Source organism: Henckelia pumila, chromosome 2 (assembly GCF_033568475.1).
Source record: "Henckelia pumila isolate YLH828 chromosome 2, ASM3356847v2, whole genome shotgun sequence".
Taxonomy (NCBI): domain Eukaryota; kingdom Viridiplantae; phylum Streptophyta; class Magnoliopsida; order Lamiales; family Gesneriaceae; genus Henckelia; species Henckelia pumila.
The window spans coordinates 1,921,010-1,944,756 of NC_133121.1; the positions used below are offsets into that span (position 1 = coordinate 1,921,010).

Here is a 23,747-nt window from a genome sequence, read left to right on the forward strand (position 1 = left end):
CACTTATTTTAGCTTAATTAAGTGTTTTAAAAACACTTCATATTTATCCAAACACAATAATTACAATAAAAGCACTTTTTTTAAAAGAAAAACACTTTTTCTCTTTGCTTCTTAAACCAAACGGGCCCTTAGTCAAGTCCAATAATATAACAATCCCTCAATTTGCGTTTTAGTCTCTGAAAATTCCAAAAATTACAAAATAGTCCCTGATCAATAATAAATCGGCTCTCGAATTCTACAAACTCTGATTATATCAAATAAACTAAATTAAGATAAATTTTGGGGCGTTACACCATAGCTTTGAACTAATGTAATAGCTAAATCTGTAGCTTGCCCACTTCATTGGTCAAGAATTCATGTAGACTGTTGACATGAGCATTGTTCTGAGATTGATCTTGTAGTGACCCTGCATGGTATCACCTACTAACTGGCAACTAATAGCATACATTAAACTTAATAAATCAATAATGCTTAATCAGAGGAAAAACGTGCGGAAACAAAACCATAAATTACATATCAGCTTAGTATATCCAATCCAGGATTACTTCTATAGTAATACAACCAAATCGAAATACTAAAAAATAAACATTATACAGCTATATCGAATCCTGCTGTATAATAAACTTCTCAAGGTCTGATCCCTAGTCCTGCCTTGAACCACCAGCTCCGTCCATCCTGCGACCTGCCCCATGGAATAGGGTGTCCAAGATAACAACTAGGACGTGAGCGCTAACGCCCAGTACATAAACATGAGTACACATATAAATATGATTCATGCAACATGATGACTGGTAACGGGTCATCTGAAAAGTCATGCTCAGTACAGGCGCCACATGAGTGTTGTCACTGCACGGATCAACCTCTGGGTGCAACCACACTCGTCTAGTACACCAGAGTAGACAGACATAAATGCCCCCGCTGTCACGGTACTCTCAGTGACAGACTATCGAGTATAGAGCTGAGCGGCTCTATAGTCAGGTATAACAAGGTATAGGCTCAACGTGTATATGCACATAACATATGAATATAGAAAGCGGTAAATCATATCTCATGCCATATAATAATGCCAAATAAATACAACATATAAACATGTATACTCTCTGGCAATCTCAGTCAATGTGTACGTACCTCTAGGCTAGTTCAAGTATAGTATGATCCTAGGTTCAACGCCTATATTCAAAATTTTACTGTATCACTAAACAAGTTCTATAAGCCTTAACTAAGCTAATATGTACTCCCAAAACTTAAATAGATTCCCGGACCATACCTTCGTCCGTAGTAAGCCCTTTGAAGACGCTTGTCTTGAATGACTATAACCTCGCCTTGGTTATTTCAGAACCTCACTATTAACCGATAGGGCCCTCAAGTGTATATCTCACACTATATAACTGAAGAAGGAAACTCAGGAATTCGTAATTCAAAATGAAATCAGACAAGCCCTATTTATAGGCAAAATTCTCGGGGACGAACGTTGCGAACGTTTAGGAACGTTGCTTTCGTTCCTTGCATGTCCGACACTTCTCAAAACTCGTGGTTTAGTCACCGAGCCACCTCATGCCTGCTTGGATCTCAAGGAACGTTGTGTCCGTTCCATCCCTCATCGTTGCGTTCGATGAGGAACGTTGCGTCCGTTTGTCCTCTTAGCTTTCTAGTTCATTAAGCCCCAAAATTGGTTAATTACTAACCCTAAATCATGTTTAACATATTATTATCTTAAAATAAAATCTGGGTTACTACAGATCTCCCCCGATGGCTAGGATATTTGAAGTCAAAGCCGAAAGAATTTCTTCAATATTTTCCAACATTGAGTCGAGATCATGTATCGAATCTTTGTCATGCATTTCCTTGTCTTTTGATTCATTGGTCATCCTTGAAGGTCCTGCTTTTCCAGTACTCAACTGTTTTCCTTTCCGTAAGATTTGATCATACGTTTCCACTTCAATTGAAAATTTCTCAACTTCCGGCTCTGATGAATGTTATTCAATATTGGGTTCAACAGTACTCTCTTACTCAGTTTCAGTTTCTTTGTTTACTGTCTCAACTTTAGTTTCAGTCTCTTCAGTGTCCAAATTTTCTTTAACTGCTTCCTTCTTAGGTTCAGTTTTTTGTATGCCTTATGTGTCATCTTGCTCCATGTGGGGTTCAGTTGCTTTCTCTGTCTGTTCAACTGTACTGACCGGCTCTTTTAGGTGCTTCCATGTCCATTTGTTGTTCATTGTGTTATGACTCACGATCTTGTTTTAGCTTGTTCAACTTGCTCTATCTCATCTACTTCATATAAGAGTATATATAAGTCCAAGAAATGATGTTGTCACAAGCGGATCATCCCAACGTCTAAATCTTTCCAAACTTCTAGCACTAAAAATCAGAGGAAGCACAAGTTCCTGAAAACAAGAAACACCCATATTCTAAGGAAAAACATAATGATATGAAACATCATAACTCGAGTTACTATAACAATGGGTCTAATATGAACTCCACTCAGAAAGTATAAAGTAATTCACATATTACATCTGTTATATTAGACGCTTCAAGATGCGTGCAAGAGCAACACAACCCGTAAATAATGTCATTCGTTGGGGTAACCCCAGATACCATGAAATTGAATAACTACAAGCACTCAAATTTTTTTTGGTAGATCCTGACCTTAAAAAGGTCAATGTTTCTATTAATCCCTTTGATCATTGCAACATCAATCATGGCTTATGTTTTCTCAGCCAACTTGTATTTATCTCTACAAATAATTGCTGCTTTTTCCACCAGATTCATGTCAGCTACTACAAGGTTTTTGCCAATTACAACTCCTCTAGAAGACATGTTCTTCCAAAAACCCAGAGAAACATTGGAAGCCCATGAGGCAGATCTCATCCATTTTCGCAAGTAAACACTGTCATCAACATCATAGACATGAGAAATACCTTTAGGCACCTCGCCAATGGGTCTCAAACGTATATCTGGTTCATTGTCACCCTCTGTCAATTTCTTAATCATGGCTACACCCCAACAATTAACATCAAGGGTTTGAAGAACTAAATCACCGTATGGTGCATTCTGTAAAAACTAAAACTAAACCAGTTTCGTAGGCTCATCTACAGTCCTTCTCATGTATTGAAGAGCCTGAAGTCTGGCAATAGAATTTATGGCATGAGTAACTGCTCTATCCTTACCTTTTTTAGCCCCATATATGTCATAGATTGATGAATCACGGCCTTCGGGACCAAACTCATTTATGAACTTGTGTAAGCAAATAACTTTGGGAATCTAGCTAAGAGCTTCTGGAACACCACTATGGAAACTGCACTGTCAAAACCATAAAAACTTTCTCTACAATAAAGAACATTTGGCAGCAATTAATCAAGCTAAGCGAAGAAAAAGTAAGAATTGAAGATAGTGGGAATCAAATGGATAATTCTACTAAAGATCTCTGTGACTTAGATAGCTTTGCAACTTCAATAATCGAAGAAATAGATAGTTGTCTTATGGCTCATGATGAACAATCTTCTATTCAAGAACAAGAGCAAGAATTTGATCTACCAAAAGTAAGCAAACACGTATTTGACTTTAACTCTTAAAGATTCACTCGGGAAGAGTTAGCTGAAGCACTACATGAGATGGCAAATGATTATCAGAGACTCTGCTTAGTAATTGAAGAAATTAAGACTGAGAAAAGTAATCTGCTAAGTTGCTCAATGAACCTAGTTGACAAACATCAGTTGATAAAGTAAACCTCGAAGAAGAAATTGCAAAGCTCATAATCCAAAATGAAAAGCTACATGCTGAAAATCAACAACTAAAAGCAGAGAATAAGAGGATGACTGAAAAGTTCCAAACATGGAATAAGTCATCAGCTCTATTGAATGAATTGCATGAGATACAGAAACCCAATGGAGACAAAACTGGCTTAGGATTCAGCAACCAAAATTGCAAAACTACTACGGGTGACAATCAACTCAGTCCAGATATGAGCAAAAGAAAGTACATTCATTTCATCAAGTCCAGTTTAGGAAATATGCCAGGGGAACCAATTCGGCAAAAATGAAGAAACTGTCGAAGGATACAATAATGTTCAAAGATTTGGAATTGGATATATGCCGGAAAAATATCATAAACTAAACTGCGAATCAAGTCAAACTGAGCATATCTCAACAACAAAGAGTTGCAACTACAGAACCTACCAACGTCAAGATTCAAAGTGGAACAGAAAAATCTATTACAAGGGCAGTTTAAAAACTCACACTAACTGGCCATAACACTCACAAACACTTCATTTACGATCAAATGCACATTATTTATTTCACAAGCACACAACACACAAATCGCGAATCTTGTGGGATCCATCCAAAAATTGACCAGTTAAAGTGATTCAAGTATGGATTCCTAAAGGACTAATCACTTAAAGACCCACGAAAAATGGGTACCATAGCCGAGTTTGATTTTGTGATTGCAGGAAATAAAAACCATATGATCAATTTAGCTTATATTCGCTAGACTGACAGTTCAACCTGAACGATAAGAAAGAATTCAGTCTATCGCACCCAAAATTGATCAACTGATCAAAAAATTAGTTCAGAAGAAAAATCTCAAAATGAGAAGGAATGTGAGTTGCAACAACTCAACTGAGAAAAAAATCTTATAAAGTCAAACACATCAACATCTTTAAGGTGTTTAATAAGTTCATCCAAACACTTTAACAGCTTATTTTTAAAATAAAATCTAACAGTTTATAAGCTCCTAAAACATCTTATAAGCTCCTACAATTTATAAGTTGTTTTTTTAATAAGTTTGCCAAACACACTCTGATTAATGATGATAAATTTTTTATATTGTTTGAGCTTATTAAAAAGAGCTTATAAGCTCCTAGTGCTTAAAAGATGTTTTACGAGCTTATAAGTTGTTAGAACTTATTTTAAACATAAGTTGTTAAAGTGTTTGGGTAAACTTATTTTAAACAACTTAAAGATGTTGATATGTTTGGTATTATAAGATCTTTTTATTGTCAAAATTATCAAAAGAGTATAATTCTATCAAAATAAAATTTTGAGTTATATACATACGAAAATATTTTAAAATAAACATATATTAAAAAATAAAAATGTTTTAATATTTTACTTTAGAAAAATTTATGTGATTTGTAATTTTTTTAAAAAATAATATTTAATATTTAATGGTTGGAGGATATGATGGAGATTTATGTAAATATTTAAGGATATTTTGGAGAGATAAAATATTAAAATAAGATGTTTTTGAAAAAAGTATCTTCCCCTTAATTTTTTAAAAACTGCTTATAAACTGTCAAAATAAGCTGTTTTTAAAAAATTTTGCCAAACAAAATTTAAAAGCTTAAAAGCTCTAAAACAGTTTATAATTTTTTTAATAGTAATTTGAGGGTTTTTTTTATTAATAGGATAATTTCGTGATCACATGTTCAATCCTATTTTATTTATAATATATATTTATTATTATATATATTATATTATAATACAAAAAGATTATGGTTGTTCTACTAGATTTGTAATAATCAAAATAAACATGTAAATATAAAGATACCGTACGTAAAGATTTGTGTTATATTATTTTTCCATATTTAAACAGGCATAGGGGCGATTGCTTTCAACCAAAACTCAAACCGAGAAAGACTTAACAAAGGAGAAGGTGAACCCTAAAAATGGGAAGAGGCGGCCAAGTGGGGAGATCGACGTCGATGTTTGGCGGAGTCCTACGCCGACGCATAGAATCCGCGGATGATTATGCCAACGTCGACCAAGTGGTAGACCACGTCGTTGCCTTGAGGAGCCCTGGACGATTTAATTACGAATTTGGTTTACGTGTTCCGGATGAAAAGGCACGTGTTGAGATACTGAGATCACTCACCCGTAATATTAAAGTTGAAGGTGCCTTGGATCTTAAGGAAGTAGCTAGATCCACTCCTGGATTTGTTGAAGCAGATTTGGCCTTTCTTGTCAAGGTGGCTCATATCAGAGCAGTGAAGCGAATTTTTCTTTCAGGAGAATATTGTGAAGATTTTTGGAGACACCCGTGGCCCCGTGAAGAAATCGAGAAACTTAGGGTTACGACTGCTGATTTTAAGGTAATCATGATTTTGGACCGATCCATTCGTTTGTAAATAATGAACAAATTGTGGTACTTAAATAAATAAATAATTGTGTTGAACTCTAAACCTGCTTGCGTTCCTACCCACTTCCTTTCTATAGTACAAAAGGAGATGAAAAATATAATTGGATAGTAATATGTGCTGTAATAGTCGATGATTTGCAATTTTGATTTCATGATTTGTTTGTTGCTTTCAGGTTTTCTTCGGATTCACTGTAGTCACTTGCTATATCTCTTATTTTCCTATCGTGTTACTTTCCGCTCAGAACAGTTTCTCTCACTCTGTTGTCTTTTCCTGCCCTTTCATCTGTTTTCATTATGATGCTCTATGATCTTTCTATTTGACTCCTCTTTGCAGGAAGCTGCTAAAATTGTCCAACCTTCCACTAAAAGAGAAGGATTTTCTACTTTACCAGATGTGAAGTGGAATGAAGTTGGTGGATTTCATTTGCTCAGACAAGAGTTTGACGGCCATATAGTCAAGGGAATAAAGCATCCTGAAGTTTTCAAGGTGATTAATTTCATTTCAAACATAGTTGTAGTATGCGAGCCTTGGCGCATGCGTTTTGCAAGGTTGGTCTGATACATTTTTGCCTAACCCAAACTCAATAAGATTAAACCCATAACCATCTAATTATTAGAAAACCTTGCATGTATTTATCGGCAGACTTTTTATTCCATCAAAACTCATAAGTCCATACCAGTATCTTTCTCCTAATTTTAATCTGCACAACATTAAATTTTCTTCTCTTGCAATTTGATTTACAATGCTTCTATATTACTCATTTGATTATTGCACTGCTTTCTTTCTTTTATTTTCCATTTCTCTTCTTTTTTTATTTTAATGGCACTTCAATATATTAGCTTTCATTTTATTTCTCTTTTTTTATTTGCTGCAATTTAATTCCAGCCACTTATTAAATTCCTAGACCTCTCCAACTGTTCATCTAGTTTGTTCTGTAGGAAAAAGAGGGAATCTCCCTTTTTTTTATATAAAAAAAAAACTATATGCGGCGATTGGATGTTAGGATTTCGATTATGATTCATTATGTTGTCAACAATGAAACATAGAACAAATCTTAAGTTTACACCACTACACCTTACTCATTTCAAATTATTGTGTTAGTAGGTGAACTTGAAATCCATCCTAATTAACATGATTTACTATATAAAAATAAATGATTGAACTTAAAATTTATGGTCTTATCTAAAGATTTCAAATTTGGTTATTAGTAAATGAATTTGTTGTTTTCATTATTGTTTAAAATCCTTTATAATCTAATTCTATGTGTATAAGATTTTAGTAAAATTCGCTTTAGTAATGTGAATTCTAACAATTTATGCAGAGTACGCCTTAGGCTCCAGGACACATGTGAGCCTTAAATAACCGTGACTCTAAATATGATTGAGATGATCTAAATGGATGATTTGCTTGAATGCATGTTCAGCTGTTATAGGGCTAATTTCTCAGCAAGATTCACAATTTTGATCATTTTGTGCGTAATTACCAGGTTAACAATATAACTGTTGGATCATTATTTTGAGTTTCTAATCTGCATATTCCATCTTGGCTAGTGTATTGCACCTTGACACTTTTAGACTTATATATGTTATTGATAATCAATATTAACAAATAAGCTTCGTCGAGTTTATTAGAAATCTTCCTACGGAGGAGTTTGATTCTTATTAAAATAGGTTTATGGAGTAGTTGCATCCTCTAGTAAAAAGTGATTCTCCACCTTCCAATTGAAGAAATCATTTTTTAACCTCAAATTTTGTGTTTGCTTCTTCTCTGGTTAATTAAATTTTTGAAGCTTGTCCCGTGCTGGTTCTGATTCATCAAAAGTGATTTCCTGGATTTGGTTAATAAATGGAAACTTTTGCGGACACACTAACTATATTTTTATCTAATGATTGGTATTTTATCAAACCCTATTTTGTGCAAACACTCCTATAAGGAATTTTTTGGTATTTTATTATAAAACTTGTATTAGAATAACTTATTACCAAACTCTTTGCCTTTAAAAATTTTCAGCTGTTCACTTGTATTTTCGAACACCACCCAAAATTTCCCCCACTTACTCAAAATCTATAAATTTAGTAATTTTTTTGCAAACACTTCTTTATTGTTTCCCAGCATTTTGGGATGGATGATGTAGAGTCAGGTATTTTGCTTTATGGCCCTCCGGGCTGTGGAAAGGCATTGATCGCTAAGGCTGTTGCAACTGAAGCTGGAGCAAACTTCATTCGTATTAAGGTTCCTTGAGTTTATTCCCTGTATCTACGAGCACAATATTTGTTGGCTTCTTTAAGTAATCTTTTGTTGTATCAAGGGCGCTGAACTGCTGAATACATGTGTTGGTGAAAGTGAATCGGCAGTGCGGACAACATTCAATCGGGCAAGAACATGTTCTCCATGCATACTTTTCTTTGATGAGGTACTATTCACTCCCATTTGCATCCCTTTGTAATAACCCAAATTGTTATCAAATTGGTGTATAGATTTTATATGGTGTTTCAATTCAAAGCAGCCCTAATTTCAAATTATCTGCATCCACGTGGTTGATTTGTTTCAAGTTCTCGTATTCTTGTGCACATCAAACATGCATAGTTGAGCTGCTTGTAGTCGAAGTTTGATTGAATGATCATTACTTTCTAATTTTTCCAAAGGGAATATAAAATACTAAAAAGCCTTCAAGTATTAGTGCTGGTTTAACAATGTCCGAGTGTGGATTTGCCATATTATACTGTGTTTCTGTTATATGTTTCTCACTAGTTGCATTCATGTTGGAAAATCGATACTTGATGCATTAATGATAGTCCGGAAAAACATATTCTACACGCAAGAATTTAGTTCCTTTGCTTGCTAACTCCATTCTGCAACCTCAGCAGCCAATTTGTGGTTACTTGGAATGATTTTTTTCATTTTTGTCGGTTTGTTCCTCTTTAATTATGTAGGTCAGTTTGATGGATTTTATGTTTTCTGAACTCCGTGGTTCCTTTTTTAACAGGTGGATGCACTGACAAGAAATCGTGGTAGAGAAGGGGGAGCTAATGTGGAGGCACTTGTGAATCAGGTCAGTAAAAAACATTTGTCCAGACGGTTCCCCTCCTGAGTATATAATATCTCTGTCTGCACGTTGAACCTTGTTATGGGCGAAAACTGTTTCTATCATTTCAGCTACTACTAGAGCTGGATGGAGCAGAACATAGAAAGGGTGTCTATGTGATCGGTGCCACAAATAGGTAGAGATTCTCGTTCCGGGCTCATTATTATGGATGAGTAGTTTCTCGTAAGTCCTTTGTCTGACATCTTTTATCTTTGGACATGTATGTTGACAGGCCTGAAGCCATCGATCCATGTTTACTTGGACCAGGAAGATTTGGGAATCTTTTGTATGTTCCTCTCCCTAGTTCAGAAGAACGAGGAATGATCCTGAAAGCTCTTGCTAGGAAGATGAACATAGATGCTTCCGTCGACCTAATGGCGATTGGAAAATCATGTAAAAATTATAGTGGAGCTGATTTATATGAACTGGTATGTGTTTTTTTTACACGTTCTTCCTTCATACATCATTAAGTTGTTGAATAGCTTGTATTTTCTGTTTTTTTGTTGAAAATTGCTCCTACAACAGATGCGTGAAGCTGGTAGGATAGCAATGGATGACATATGGGGCTCATGGGACGAAAATTCAGTTGATTGTTCACTTTATACAGTGAAAAATGAAAATTTCAAAGGAGCATTGGAGAAAATCTCTCCATCTGTTTCAGAGGAGGTGCCTGCCTACTACACATCGTATACATAATATACGTTATTTTGTTCATTTTCACGTTCATCGTATATATATGCCTTTTTGTTTTGCAGCAAATACGGCACTACGAGAGTTTGACCAAAGGCTTCAAATCTGGACTACATAAAGTTAATGCTTCAAATACTTTTACCGAATCTTTTTCTTGAACTGTTGCAAGTAAATCCTACTCCTGCATTATTTTCTCTTACTTGTTATTTATACTTGAAGTTGTCCTCTTTCAGATATATTTATTTTTATATATTTTGGTTTCCAGCTGTTGGAAAACTTGTTTGTGTCACATCTCTGGTTGAATTTATACAGCAAGTGAGGTGTTCAAGCTTTTAACTAATTTCTTGTAGTTTGATCGAAAAATCTTTTCATTCGATATTTTAGAGAATGGAATGATTATTATTTTTCAGATATTTTAGAATCTATAAATACAATATAAAACTTCAATGTAAAATAAATATATAATTATGTTAGTTTAATTGAATCAATCAAAACTTGTATCAAAATAATTTATTTTATTTTTTGAAAGATATATGACAAGTTAATTTCAAGTATTTAAAATTGAAGACTATGCAAAACATAATAAACTTTTTAAATAAATATTTGCATTTCTAATAAGTGTTTGTTTGTTAATGCTTATTATTATTATTATTATTATTATTATTATTATTATTATTATTATTATGTGCAGATTGTCATTTTTATATAATAATTATTATTATTTGTAATAATTAGTAAATATGAGTGCTGAATAAATAAATAAATAATTAAAATATATAAAAGGTTGTGTGCTGATAAAAGTATTTGAAATTTATAGATTTAAATGCATATTCAATATTATTAGATAACTAACAAATAAATAAAATTTATTTAGATATTTATTTATACTTCACTTCATCTAATCACAACATATTTCAAATCCTTAGATCGGGTTTATTGCATCCACACCCTTCGTAAAAAGTTTAAGACATAAAGCATCCTGTGTAAAATTAATAGCATGTTAAATTCTATGTTTTAAAAAAATTAGCATAAAAACGCCTATGAGAGGGTATAAATGTGCTCGAGTTTGTATAGCATAAGTGTGAAATGTGCTATATTAAAAAAAACGATGGATGCATTAGCCTATTAATATTTCTTATAGGGTTTTATGTCTTTTAGACTTTTCACAGGGGGTGTGGATGCAATTAACCCCCTTAAATCCTTAAAATGTTGGAATCAATTTAAATTTATTGTGGCTTGAAGTTATTTAGCATGGTTTATAATTTCTTTAAATTTGGTTAATAATTTTAAAAAAAAAACAGTTTTAAGTTTTCGAATGTTTTTTTTTCACATCTTATAAAAAATTTTTTAAAAAAATTGTTCCACCACTTTTTTTTTAATATCTTATTTTAATATTTTACTTTTCTATGAAGATATAATTAAACTTCATTACGAGTATAACGAAGGCAAAGGATACCATATGCTTCAACATCAACGATACAAGTCATTTTTTGACGTATGTTTTTATTTATTTTTAATATTATAAACATCACATGTTCGTGTATTAAAATTATTTATTAACGTGATTTACTAAAGTGTTTATTTTTTAAATGATTAATTGGATTGCATTTGAGCAATTGATGATATAAATATTAAGGCACGATTACCGCAAGAAAAAGCAATCTCATATATTCGACGCAAATGTTTTCCTACGCAAAATATTCTCGCAATTGTAGATTTTAATATGTGTTTTACATTTGTGTGGGCTGGATGGAAAGGAGCTGCTCATGATAATAGAATATTTGGAGAAGCTATTCGTAGCCAAAACTTAATTTTCCTCACCCAAAAGGAAAGAAGTATTACTTGGTTGATGCCGGATATTCACATATGACAGGATATATGGGTCTTTATAAAGGTGAAAATATAAGGTACCATCTTGAAGACTTTCGCCGAGCTAGGACCTCGCAACTACACGCACCAAGAAATTTGAAGGAAAAATTCAACTTTGCCCATTCTTCATGCAGGAATTGTGTTGAACGTACATTTGAAGTTTGAAAATCAAGATGAAATATTTTGGTTGATATGCCTTATTATCATATTAATACGCAAAGAGAAATTGTGCCGACTACAATGGCAATTCACAACTACATAAGAAATAAAAATGTTTCAGACGAGGCATTCCAAATTATTGAGTATGAAAGTTATCAACCACCTATTGAACGTAATATATCTACCGCTAACTCTACGGCTGAGAATGAAGATAATCCTGACAATGTATACTGGATGACAGTGCGTGATTCAATTCAATTGTTATGGAAATTATAAGAAGTGGACGATAATTTTAGCTATACATTTATTTTTACAATAAAAGCATGTGTTTAACATTCCATCATATTTTAATAGCTTAAATTTTTAAGTAATCAAAATTATGTTTTGTTATATAGTTTCTTATAATTTAAAAAAACTAAACTATCAATATATTATTGAGTAATTTTAAAAGTTATATAAAATTAAATATTTGGAAAAAAATTCAAAGCATAAAATTAAAATATAAAATATTATATACATATACCTATAATTTAAAATAATGTTTTGTTCTATCATTTTATTATAATTAAAAAGACTAAACCATCAATATATTATTGAGTAATTTTAAAAATATTACATATTTATCATATAAAATAGTTAATTTTAACATTTTTTTATAAAATTTTTAATTATTTTCATATATATATATATATATATATATATATATAATTTACATCACCTTCATATTATTATACCATTTTAGTAATTTTGACAATAAAAAGATCTTATAAAGCCAAACACATCAAAATTTTTAAAATGTTTAAAATAAGTTCATCCAAACACTTTAACAACTTATTTTTAAAATAAGACTTAACAGTTTATAAATGTTGAAAAATTAAGTTTTGATGTCTACAAATTACAAAACTTAAAATATATAATAAGTTTAAAATCACAATACTTTAAGTTACTATTATAATATTTTTACTTCTTTATGAAACTATATTTTAATTGTTATATTTATATGTTAAATTAATCCTATAAGTACTTTAACACTATAAGTAATTTCTATAGAAGACAGTAAAATAATAATATATAATAATTTTAAAATCACAGTATTTAAGTTATTATTCTAATTTTTTCTTTATTTTATGAAATTTTATTTTAATTGCTATATTTTTATGTTAAATTAATAATATTTTAATTAAATAAATAATTGCAAAATTATTATTATTATATATAAAATAAGAGTTTGAAAAATCCAAATAAAAAATAAAGTAATAAAGCATATGAAAAAAAATTAGCGAATTACAAATTTTAGTTATTATGTTATTTGTTAATTATAAATATTAATTTCATATTTATTATAACTAAATATTAATTATTACAATTATATCATATGCTTTGATTTTTTATTGTTTTAATAATTTAATATTGAGTCAATGTTTTTTAGAATATCTATTTTTTTCACTTCTTTATAATTACGTTTATATGTCATTTCGTACCAAATGTGTTAAATATTTTTACAAGGTATTTGATTTTTTGACTTATGATATATTTATTTTATAAGTTATATATAGAATCCTATGTCAATATTTTTTCTTGAATTAGATAACGAAGATGCATATTGGAATATGTGACATGATTTACAATATATATATATATATATATATATATATATATATATATAACAAATGTCACTCTATATCTCATTATTAGTATCATATTTAATTCAATTATATAACTAATTTTTTTTGTGACGTGGAAACCCGTAGTCGGTATCTTTCGCTGTGCTCTGGGTAAACCCCGAACTAACGCAAATTATATAACTAATTTTGATCTTAAAATAAGTGATCTTTTGTGCTTTTTACTGGTATATGTATAAAAATATATATATAATATTATATTATAAAGAGAAAAGTAAGATGAACATGAAGAAAGGAAACTGTTCTTCTTCCATTGGGATTGAAATTTCCACCTAAACCAAGGAATATTAATAAAATATATTTTCAGGGTTGATATAAAATTTGATAATGGTTGTAAAACCGGATTAAAAAGCAAGGTTTCACGTCGAAAAAAGTACAACAGCGAGCCCTTTTTGTCACAAAAATAAATATGAGATTTATTTAACTAAATAACCTTCATTGAACCATGATTTGGAAATATAACCTTTTCTATTTTCCCAATGTTTTGTTTTTGCATTTTCTTTGTATTTGAAGGTCATTTTACAAATTTTTTTTTAAAAAAGATCATAAATTAAAAATTTGATTGATCAAAATTATTTTTCAAACTCTCTCAAAAAATATGACAACAAAAAACAAACAAACAATGTCCTTTGCCGCTCGTAACATTTTGCTCACAATAAATAATAAAAAAGAAATAGTAAAGACAACAAAGTCAACGTGGGGAGCCCAAAGCCCAAAGCTTTGGTGTTTCGGCGGCCATTTTTTGGGGTATATTTTTTTTTAACCTTGATCAACTTGTTTTTTAAAAAAATAATCTCCTTTAGTGCAATTCATATCATTTGGGGAGGTCAATTTTTTTAAAAAAATGTTGACCAAAGTCAATTCTCCAAATATCCCCATTTCGTGCCTCTGCACCAGATAATCTATGACCCATTTTCAGCGCACATCCACAACTCCTCCTATCGGGCTAATTGCATCCAGAGCCCTCGTGAAAAGTCTAAAAGACATAAAATATCATGTGTAAAATTAATAACATGTTAGACCCTATGTTTTAAAAAAATTAGCATAAAAACCCCTATGATATGGTATAAATGTGCTCGAGTTTGTATAACATAGGGGTGAAATGTGCTATATTTAAAAAAAACGAAGAATGCATTAGTCTATTAATATTTTTCAAGGGGTTTTATGCCTTTTAGATTTTAAACTTTTCGCGGGCGTGAATGCAATTAGCTCCTCCTATCATTTATTGTTTTTTCGAAATTTCAGTCCCCGTATAGTTTTTTTTAATGGTATAGGGATATCCGGATATGTCTTGTCGAAAAGCTCAGAGGATTTTCTTGGAGGATCAGGTTTAAAGTAATTCTGTAATTCATTTAAATAGTTCCCACATACTCCGATCCCGTTTGACTTCTTGACTTGGAGACCGTTGGATCTGTATGTGGAATCATTTTCTGGAATGCCCTTGTGAATATTTTTATGTTGAATCTATTTTTCTGGAATGCCCTTGTAAAGATTTTTATGTTGAATCTTTTTTCTGGAATGCCCTCGTAAAGATTTTGTCTTCTTCCTTCATTCTTGTTGAAGATTTAGCTAATCTTGATTTGTTGTTGTTTTTGGGTCTGTGATTGTTGATGATTAATATTTCTTCAATCATGTTTGCAGGGTGTGGATTTTTACTCCTGTAATTAGATGGTGCATGTTTGATTTTGAGAGATGGGTGAGGTGTTCACAGATTCATGGATAGTTTGTGCTGTTTCACCTCACAGGTAAGGTCTCTTTATTTTTTGTCTGCGTTTTAAGCTTTTTTAAAGGATTGCTGATCTTGGAATTGATGTTTACTTGCATATTTGTCGATTTTAGTGAATTCGAAGCTAAAGTGAATCAGATATTTAATTTAGGAGGCAACTTTATGTTTGGGTATCTTTTTGTTCAAGGATTGACTGCCTTTGCAGGTCTACTCATGATCTGAGTCTCGATGGATTATGTGCTTACACTTGCCTTGTAGTTATAGTGTTATACTTATTAGAGAGTTGCAAAGGAACATAGATATCGAGTAGCACGAGCAACATGTAAGGCGAGGCACGTGATTTATCGAAGCTAAGCTATATAAGGAATAAAATATAATTTGCCATGTAATTTATGAGTTATTGAACGATAATTAAATAATTAATCACTAGCCTACAAGCCAAATTGAAGCATTATTCCCTTTCCATTCCATTCAGATCGAGTTCTCCTTCCCTACCCTTTTAAGGCGTGCCTGTGCTGCACTTTGAGGCTTTGAAGCGGCCAAGGCTTGTACTTTACATCCAAAGCATTTGCTTTATTGCCTTGGCCTTTGTCTAATCACAACGGCTGAGCCTTACTGCATATTTAGGCCACATGCACGCCTTATTATGGCATTTAGTTAATATGGGGTGCCTTCGTCATGTTGACGTGATCAAGGATTTAATGGTTTTGCTTTTGGTATGCATAGCTACAAATTTGTGGACTTGGAATCATATAGGACGCAAATTGGAGAAAACATCTGTTGATTTCATTTTGAGATCTTATGCTTGGTCTAAGTTTGTCTGCGATCCAACATTTGTGATTTTACCAAATGTTAATTTGTGAGGGAATCTTCAAGTACTGAACAGTAGTTCTCTGAAATTCAACTTAAATCTACATTAAATTTGCACTTCATTTTCTGCATTTTATATTGACAACAAAAGTTTAGCCATGAAGCTGACATGGTTACCCAGATCAACAAATTAAAACTTGTGTGTTTTACAGAAAACATTAATGCAGCAGCGGAGGATGTTTGGAACTTGAGCTATACAGTCACAAGAATTTAGCTAACTTAAAAATATTCCCATCACTTATTTTCTAGATATTGTTTTGTTTGGACTTATTTTTTCTGTTAAAAATTCTTCTTTTCATTCTGCAGCATTCGTCACTTGGCTCTGGCAAGGGAAGAAGCAATCTTGGGACTGTCAAGTATGGAGTCAGTTTAGTAAAAGGGAAGGCAGATTATCCTATGGAGGATTATCATGTGGCTAAATTTGTGCAGTTTCAACGTCGTGAGCTAGGGCTATTCGCTATTTTTGATGGCCATCTTGGAGATAGCGTGCCAGCATACTTGCAGAAGCACTTGTTTTCAAACATCTTGAAGGAGGTTAGCTACTTTGCCAAAGAAACTGTCGAATCTTTGGGATTTCCATCCATAATTATAACTATTAGATGGGGTTGATTTTAGAAAGACTCGATCTTAGGAAAGCTTGATTCTAACACGCTCGAATCCAAGCTGGGTGACATTCGTTGTTCAAGATGGTGTGTGGGGAGGAATTATCATTTATGTGCTATGGCAGGCAAAAGCTTTTAAAGATAATCACCTTTTAAAATTTTGGTTTTTTTTTTAGAAAAGCCTGCTCTGCAGAACTTGCATTTGGTCTCTTACTGTTGAATATACACCAATATCTCAAATAATTGGTTTTTATTGCTACTAACTTATTCAAGTTGTATAAAATCTCCCTAATGGTTTCATGTCCACATGTGTCGCATGGTTCCAGGAGGAGTTTTGGGCTGATCCTGGCAGGTCTATTGCAAAAGCATACGAAAGAACGGACACGCAATTCTCTCCCAAAAACCCGAGCTGGGTAGAGGGGGGTCCACTGCAGTAACTGCAATTCTCATCAATTGCCGACGGCTTTGGGTGGCCAATGTTGGAGATTCCCGAGCTGCTCTTTCTATGAGGGGACAAGCTATACAGATGTCTATTGATCACGAGCCGAACACGGAGAGAGACGGCATCGAGAACATAGGCGGATTTGTCTCAAACGTGCCTGGTACTACTGGCTACCTATTACTTGAACAAGAACTGTTCTAATACACCATTTTTTTTTTGCCTGTGTACCTATTTCGCCGTCATGCTTTCAGAGTGGACAGGAGGATCTTGGAAACCAATTCTTGATTTGAACAATTTTTGTTTCTTGCTAATTTGACCAGAAATTTAATATCTCGACCTAAATGTTTTAGTTCTAGATCATACTTGTACAAATTTTTGAGTACATGTAGAACCATGCTCTAGTTGCCCAGAAATTTGAATTTCCTTGTGAAGAAACAAAGTAGTTGAAACGATGATCTCCTCCTCTCCAGAATTTACAGATTTTCTATGAGCGCGTTCTCCATTTCTGTACATTCCATATCAATAGTGTAGCTAAGACTTGAGACTCACTCTAACAGGAGATGTTGCAAGAGTAAACGGGCAGTTAGCCGTTTCCCTTGCATTTGGAGACAAGAACTTAAAGTCTCACCTATGATCCGACCCTGATGTCACCAATGTTGATATTGATGATGACACCGAGCTCCTCATTCTTGCCAGTGATGGCTTATGGAAGGTCTCCACCCCCACCCTCACCCTCACCCTCACACTCACCCTCTAGTCTATTATCCTCTTTGCAACTTTTTTTTATTGATCCTCAAAACACACATTTCACCCCATTTCCAGGTGATGTCGAATCAAGAAGCCGTAGATATGGCGAAGAAGATCAAAGATCCACAGAAGGCGGCCAAACAATTGGCCGTGGAAGCACTGAATCGAGACTGTAAAGATGATGTCTCCTGCATCGTTGTCCGGTTCTAGACGTTGGAGCATAAGCTTTTTGTATATTATTGGTGTTGCTCATGGAATACGATAAGACTACAGATGTTTGAACTGTCACATAAACCGCGAAGGCCTCGATCGGATTGTATGGATGTTGCGATTGGAGAGAAACAATCGGTATCGGCTTCTGTAATGGGAAGTATTGAAAGGTGTTTGTGATGTTGTTTTGCTTTTCATGGTTCATTTCTTATGTGTAGATTTCAAGATCATTCGCCGAATTTGAAAGTTGGGTGTATTTTCTGTAATAAATTTTAAATAGAATAATATGGTTACATGATTAATTTCAAGCTCTTTTTTATTTTTTATTTTTGAATTATTTTCATAACCTTTAAGAAAATGGTAGCATATGTTTCAGTATATAATATTAGCTCAGACTCCCTCAACTTGGGAGAACATAAATTTCAGTATTAAAACTAAAATATTTGCATGTTTGTAATCTTTGCAGCTCGGAACATCATAAAACGGACGGTCATTTATTGTGAAATCATAAGAGTGAAAAATAATTTGATGATACATGAAATATTAGCAAAATGACAAATTAATATACAAAGTTTTTGTTAGTATTCTGATTGATACGTATATATTGGTTTGTATTTCTTCTTTTATTAACTTTGCAAGTAATTCCAACCAAAACATTTATCAATTAATCGAATGGAAAATGAAAAATTTAAATAATATTTTAATTAATTAATTATATGAAAAGAGACGGACGAAAAGAGAGGCACAAAATTTTATATTATGTAATGCCTAGACTACATTTTGTGATAAATGTTAATGAATTAGGCACTTATTTCATATAATCTCATATTATATGGGATTTGATTTAAATCCCGTCACATATGAGATAGTATCTCTTTATTTTGTTGTATATCTTTATTTATTTTGTTGTCTTTCTTCACGTTAAATAAGAAACATAATATATGTAAAACATATATGGAAAAAAATGAAATAGAAGTTTTCTCGGTTTTTTCAATTACATTAATTTAAAAACCAGATTTTCATATTTTGAATTGAAACTTAAAAAATCTTGAAACTAAAACTTAAAACTCGAAATATTTTTTTAACCAATAGAAATTTCAATAAAACAGAGAATGTTACAATAATCGTTAAATATTTTTTCGAAACAATTTTATCTTTAATTTTTTGGGAGTTTTTCGTTCCTATTTAAAATTATTATTATAAGAGTTGATATTATTTATACTTTATTTTATTTATAATATTTACGTTCTATTTCATCATCATCATCATGTATAACATGTGTGAAATGCGCCTCGCCCAAACCCTGAACGACACAAGAAGATCTCCTTGACTCATTTCCCCCCATTTTGACCTCTAGTCCACTCCTATTCCGCCGCGGCACACCCGCCACACCTGCCTCCCCGGCGATCACGTCCGATCTGGTAGGTGAAGTATTTTGTTACCACGGTCTATTTTATTAGAATGCAAGGAATTTATTGATTTAACTTCCATCGTTTACTTTCCTCTGTGTGTGAGTCGTGCATTTTGATGATATCGAGGTTTGTTTCGAAATCTAGCTAGAATCGAAGATGAATGATTCTGATTCGACTCGCCAAAAGATGGAGGATGAGGAATATGAGGATCTAGCAGGGATGAGTAAAATAGTGATCCAAGAAGTGGAACTTGCGGTGATGCTCCCTCTTTTTCGTACATATCTTCTGCACCATCTGGGACTGACTCCCACCGTGGGGGTGTTGCTTCACGGCCCACCTGGAGTTGGTAAAACTATGCTGGCTCATGCCGTTGCCAAGAAGGCAAATGTCCCAATTTACAAGATTTCTGTGACTGAGTGCTTGTCTGGAGCTTTAGGTATATATGCTTTCAATATGCTTTAAATAAGTATGTCCCAATTTACAAGATTTCTATGACTGAGTGCGTGTCTGGAGCTTTAGGTATATATGCTTTCAATATGCTTTAAATAAGTATGTCCCAATTTACAAGATTTCTGTGACTGAGTGCGTGTCTGGAGCTTTAGGTATATATGCTTTCAATATGCTTTAAATAAGTGCTTCATTGCATTGCATTCTAATTTTTCCCCCCGGCCCACTTGAACTTTACAGTTGGGCCTGAAGAGACCATAAAAAAAATCTTCTTAGAAGCGAACAGCACAGCGCCTGCGATTGTTTTTATCGACGATATCGATGCAGTCACATCAAACAACGGAGATTTTCATGATGACACAGCGCGACTGCGCATTTTTTCACAGTTGAGAAAGTGCATAGACGAGTCGTACCAGCTCTCTTGCCAAAAAGTTTCGGAAAGATCTGACGAAAAATGTGGTTGCGTTGTCATAATCGCGGAAACTACCAGACTGGACGCCATCCACCCTTCCCTGAAGACAGGTGAACGTTTCGGATGTCAAATCGCTGTAGATTATCCCAATGAAGAAGCAAGAAATGATATATTGGTTAAGTTCGCCAGCAAAGATAAAGTTGATGCAGGAGACATACGGAAAGTTGCCAGGTCCACTGCTGGGTTTGTTGGAGCTGATCTGGCTTCACTCGTTGACAAGGCTAGAACCCTTGCGGTTGACGACAGAAAAGATCTTACGCTTTCTGAATTTGAGGTAATCAATCATGCTTCGGGTCCAAAATTGGTAAATAATGGATGAATTATGGTGCTTAATTGAGTTTTCTTAACATTTTAGTGATCGTGTTCAACTCCAAACTTGCGTGCTTTCCTGCCCTGCCGTCTTTCTTTGGTACGAAAAGAGAAGGAAGTACAAAATGCTGTGAAATTCGACGATTTGTGATTGGGCCTCGTTATCTTTTAGCTTTCTGTTTTTCTTTGTTGGAGTGATTGCCTGTAATTATATGCCCTCGTCCTGTTTACACATCATGTATTATTATTATTATTTTTTTACGTTTATAATAGTTTCACTCACCTTGTTTCTCTTGTCATGTCGTATCCTTTTTTGTTTTCTGCAGAAAGCTGGTAAAATGGTACAACCTCTTATAAGAGAAGGTTTTTCTGTCTTGCCATGTTTGAACTGGGATGATGTTGGAGGTCTTGGTTATCTCAAAAGAGAACTAAGCATTGAGATAGTTGATCGATCAAAGCGTCCTGAAGTTTTTGAGGTGATTAATTTCATTGCAAGTGTGATTGAGGTGATTTAGATGGATGTTTGCTTTGAGCTCATGATGAGCTGATATTGGGCTTTGAGTTTCTCAGCAATATTCAAAATTTTTGAATTTTTATATGCATAGTTATCATGTTAATGCCATATCCGGCAGATTCAATTTTTCTCTTTCTTTTATGTGTTCCCAATGGGCTTATGTTGATTGCACGATGATATTTCACCTTCTTGACAGAAAATGCTCCAACTTGTCATATTTATTCTAGGACTTTGAGGAGTTTGATTCTTGAAATAGATTTGCTATTGTACAGGAGCATGGGCTTGATTTATGGGCTGGAATTCTGCTTTATGGCCCTCCAGGAATTGGGAAGGCACTGGTTGCCAAGGCTGCGGCAAACGAAGCTGGCGCGACCTTTATTCACATTAAGGTTCCTTCAATTTCGTCTCCCATGGTATAGCTATGAGTGCATAAATTTTGGTTCCTTGCAGTAATATTTTCTTGGTGTATATCAAGGGCCTGGAACTGCCAAAAAACTATTATGGGGGAAGTGGTTTGGCAGAAATTTTCCGTCGTGCAAGAATATGTTCTCCATGCGTAATTTTCTTTGAAGAGGTACACTCTCTCTCTTCTTTACTTCCATCTACACTCCTCCATCTTGGCCAAGTTTATGCCTTTGGGTTCCTTTCTGCATGTTGGGCGTGCTTTGTGTGTGTGTATATATATATGTATATTAATTGTTTTGGCCGATCTTCATTTCTTCCCTTGATAAGTGAGTTTGAACTTTTATGGATATGTATGTTTTCTTATATACCTAATTCTTCTTTTACTAGGTACATACATTATTATCAAAAGACCGCGGCAAAGAAAGGGGACTTGTTGCCAAGCAACTGTATTATACGGTCAATAACGCACACCTTTACAAACAACACCCCTTTCCTTTGAGTATAATCTCCATTTATTTGCCTACACTTAAATTATGGGTTTGTAAACCAGTTGCCTGTATCATTTCAGCTACTGCAGGAGTTCGACGAAGGAAAGAACCAGGGTCTCTTCTTGATTGGTTCCACAGATAGGTAGGGATTTGTCTTGGATCATTTTTGTGGATGAGAAATATATATTTTCTTAGGTCTCTCGTCTAAAATGCCTAATCTTACGACATGTTGATAGGCTTGAAGCTATGGACCCATCAGTTCTTAGATATGGAAGATTTGGGAAGAGATATTATATCCCACTTCCTAGTCCCGGCGATCGTGGAAAGATCATGGCTGTGCTTGCTCGGAAGAACAATATACATACCGATGCTGATCTTGTAGGTCTTGGGATGCACAGTCTTGTAAATTTCAGCGGAGCTGATATATCCAAATTGGTATGACAATTATTTTTCAGCAAACATTTTTCTTGTTTCTTGATTAGTCCTTCATGATTTTTTTTAAATATGATTAATTGCTTCCGGAAATGACAGTTGAATCAAGCTTTCGTTGCTGCATCAAAAAGAGGTTCGGCTGACTCGCGTATCGTGAACAATGAGGATTTTGTAACAGCATTGAAGAAGATCTCACCCACCATTTCTAAAGAGGTGTGTCTGCTTGACTTTATCATTTAAATTATCAACGGTATAATTTCTTATTAAAAATTTGTGTTTTTATTTTATTATTATTATTATTATTTTTATGATGTAGGAAAATCAGCACTATGAGAGTGTAGCAAAAGAATTCAAATTGCTGTGAAAAGGAAATCAATATACCGACATTCATCTACCGAGGCCAGGAGGAGATCTACCTCGTACATACGCAAATCTGACATTCCTTGAAGCATTAGCCTGCACCAAAACTAGTGGTTTCCTTAATATTTGTGGGTCAAATCCTTCCTTCACCTCCAGTTTTAGTCCATCGAAGAAACAATTGAAATACTAAATAGAACAATTGAGAAGCTAATCATTATGGTCAACTTTACTACTGTGTTAATTTCCATATCTACTTGCTGATAAAACACAAAATTGTTTGTTTTACAAGTGGCCCTCTTCATATTTGTGGGACAATCCCGACTTATTTTACTCGTGTTTGTTTTTGGGATCAATCTCCTAAAGCATAGTTCCAAGCAAGTTTGATTTTTATATTGTCTTTAATGTATTACTTATATTTAATTCAAAAAGTTGTTATGGAAAAAAGTTTCATTTTATTCTTAAATTTAGCTCACATCTTTTTTAATTTAAATTCTAAATGATTAAATAATCTTCATATTTCTAAAATATCTGTCATTTTCTCTCCATCTAATTTTTTTTTTGAAAATTATACACATACTCTACAAATTGTAACAACTCCTCTGTACTTTATTTCAAAAAATATACTAAATAGTCATATTTATTATATTTTACGGCCCAATTTTTTTTTAAGAGTAAATTATGGTAAAAATA

The 23,747-nt window shown here is 33.3% G+C and overlaps 2 protein-coding genes and 1 pseudogene across 3 annotated transcripts; all 3 read left to right on the forward strand.

Moving 5' to 3' along the window:
- The first annotated feature begins 5,589 nt into the window (after window positions 1-5,589).
- On the forward strand, window positions 5,590-10,226 carry LOC140881696 (cell division control protein 48 homolog C-like). The gene is made up of 9 exons (XM_073287206.1): window positions 5,590-6,088; window positions 6,470-6,622; window positions 8,249-8,368; window positions 8,445-8,549; window positions 9,123-9,188; window positions 9,293-9,357; window positions 9,454-9,649; window positions 9,747-9,887; window positions 9,977-10,226. The coding sequence occupies exons 1-9, from the start codon at window positions 5,666-5,668 to the stop codon at window positions 10,067-10,069; spliced, it is 1,362 nt and encodes a 453-aa protein (XP_073143307.1). The 5' UTR covers window positions 5,590-5,665; the 3' UTR covers window positions 10,070-10,226.
- A 4,683-nt stretch (window positions 10,227-14,909) lies between these two features.
- LOC140880769 (probable protein phosphatase 2C 10) lies at window positions 14,910-18,521 on the forward strand (annotated as a pseudogene).
- Window positions 18,522-19,495: 974 nt separating this feature from the next.
- On the forward strand, window positions 19,496-23,445 carry LOC140883536 (cell division control protein 48 homolog C-like). Of its 2 annotated transcripts, none has more exons than XM_073290047.1 (11): window positions 19,496-19,639; window positions 19,775-20,066; window positions 20,318-20,823; window positions 21,185-21,334; window positions 21,645-21,761; window positions 21,848-21,946; window positions 22,165-22,233; window positions 22,346-22,407; window positions 22,502-22,700; window positions 22,797-22,910; window positions 23,014-23,445. In XM_073290047.1, exons 2-11 carry the CDS (start codon window positions 19,787-19,789, stop codon window positions 23,059-23,061), a joined length of 1,644 nt encoding a protein of 547 aa, XP_073146148.1. In that variant the 5' UTR covers window positions 19,496-19,639; window positions 19,775-19,786; the 3' UTR covers window positions 23,062-23,445. The 2 variants fall into 2 exon arrangements, with proteins under 2 accessions (XP_073146148.1, XP_073146149.1); XM_073290048.1 differs by having other exon boundaries at window positions 19,779-20,066.
- The last annotated feature ends 302 nt before the right edge of the window (window positions 23,446-23,747 follow it).

Excerpts from the sequence above, each read along its gene's own strand:
- LOC140881696 (XM_073287206.1), top strand. The coding sequence starts at position 5,666 with ATGGGAAGAGGCGGCCAAGTGGGGAGATCGACGTCGATGTTTGGCGGA. Across the intron at positions 8,369-8,444 it reads CAAACTTCATTCGTATTAAG|GGCGCTGAACTGCTGAATAC; the intron begins GTTCCTTGAGTT and ends TGTTGTATCAAG. Across the intron at positions 8,550-9,122 it reads GCATACTTTTCTTTGATGAG|GTGGATGCACTGACAAGAAA; the intron begins GTACTATTCACT and ends CTTTTTTAACAG.
- LOC140883536 (XM_073290047.1), top strand. The coding sequence starts at position 19,787 with ATGAATGATTCTGATTCGACTCGCCAAAAGATGGAGGATGAGGAATAT. Across the intron at positions 20,824-21,184 it reads TTACGCTTTCTGAATTTGAG|AAAGCTGGTAAAATGGTACA; the intron begins GTAATCAATCAT and ends TGTTTTCTGCAG. Across the intron at positions 21,335-21,644 it reads AGCGTCCTGAAGTTTTTGAG|GAGCATGGGCTTGATTTATG; the intron begins GTGATTAATTTC and ends GCTATTGTACAG.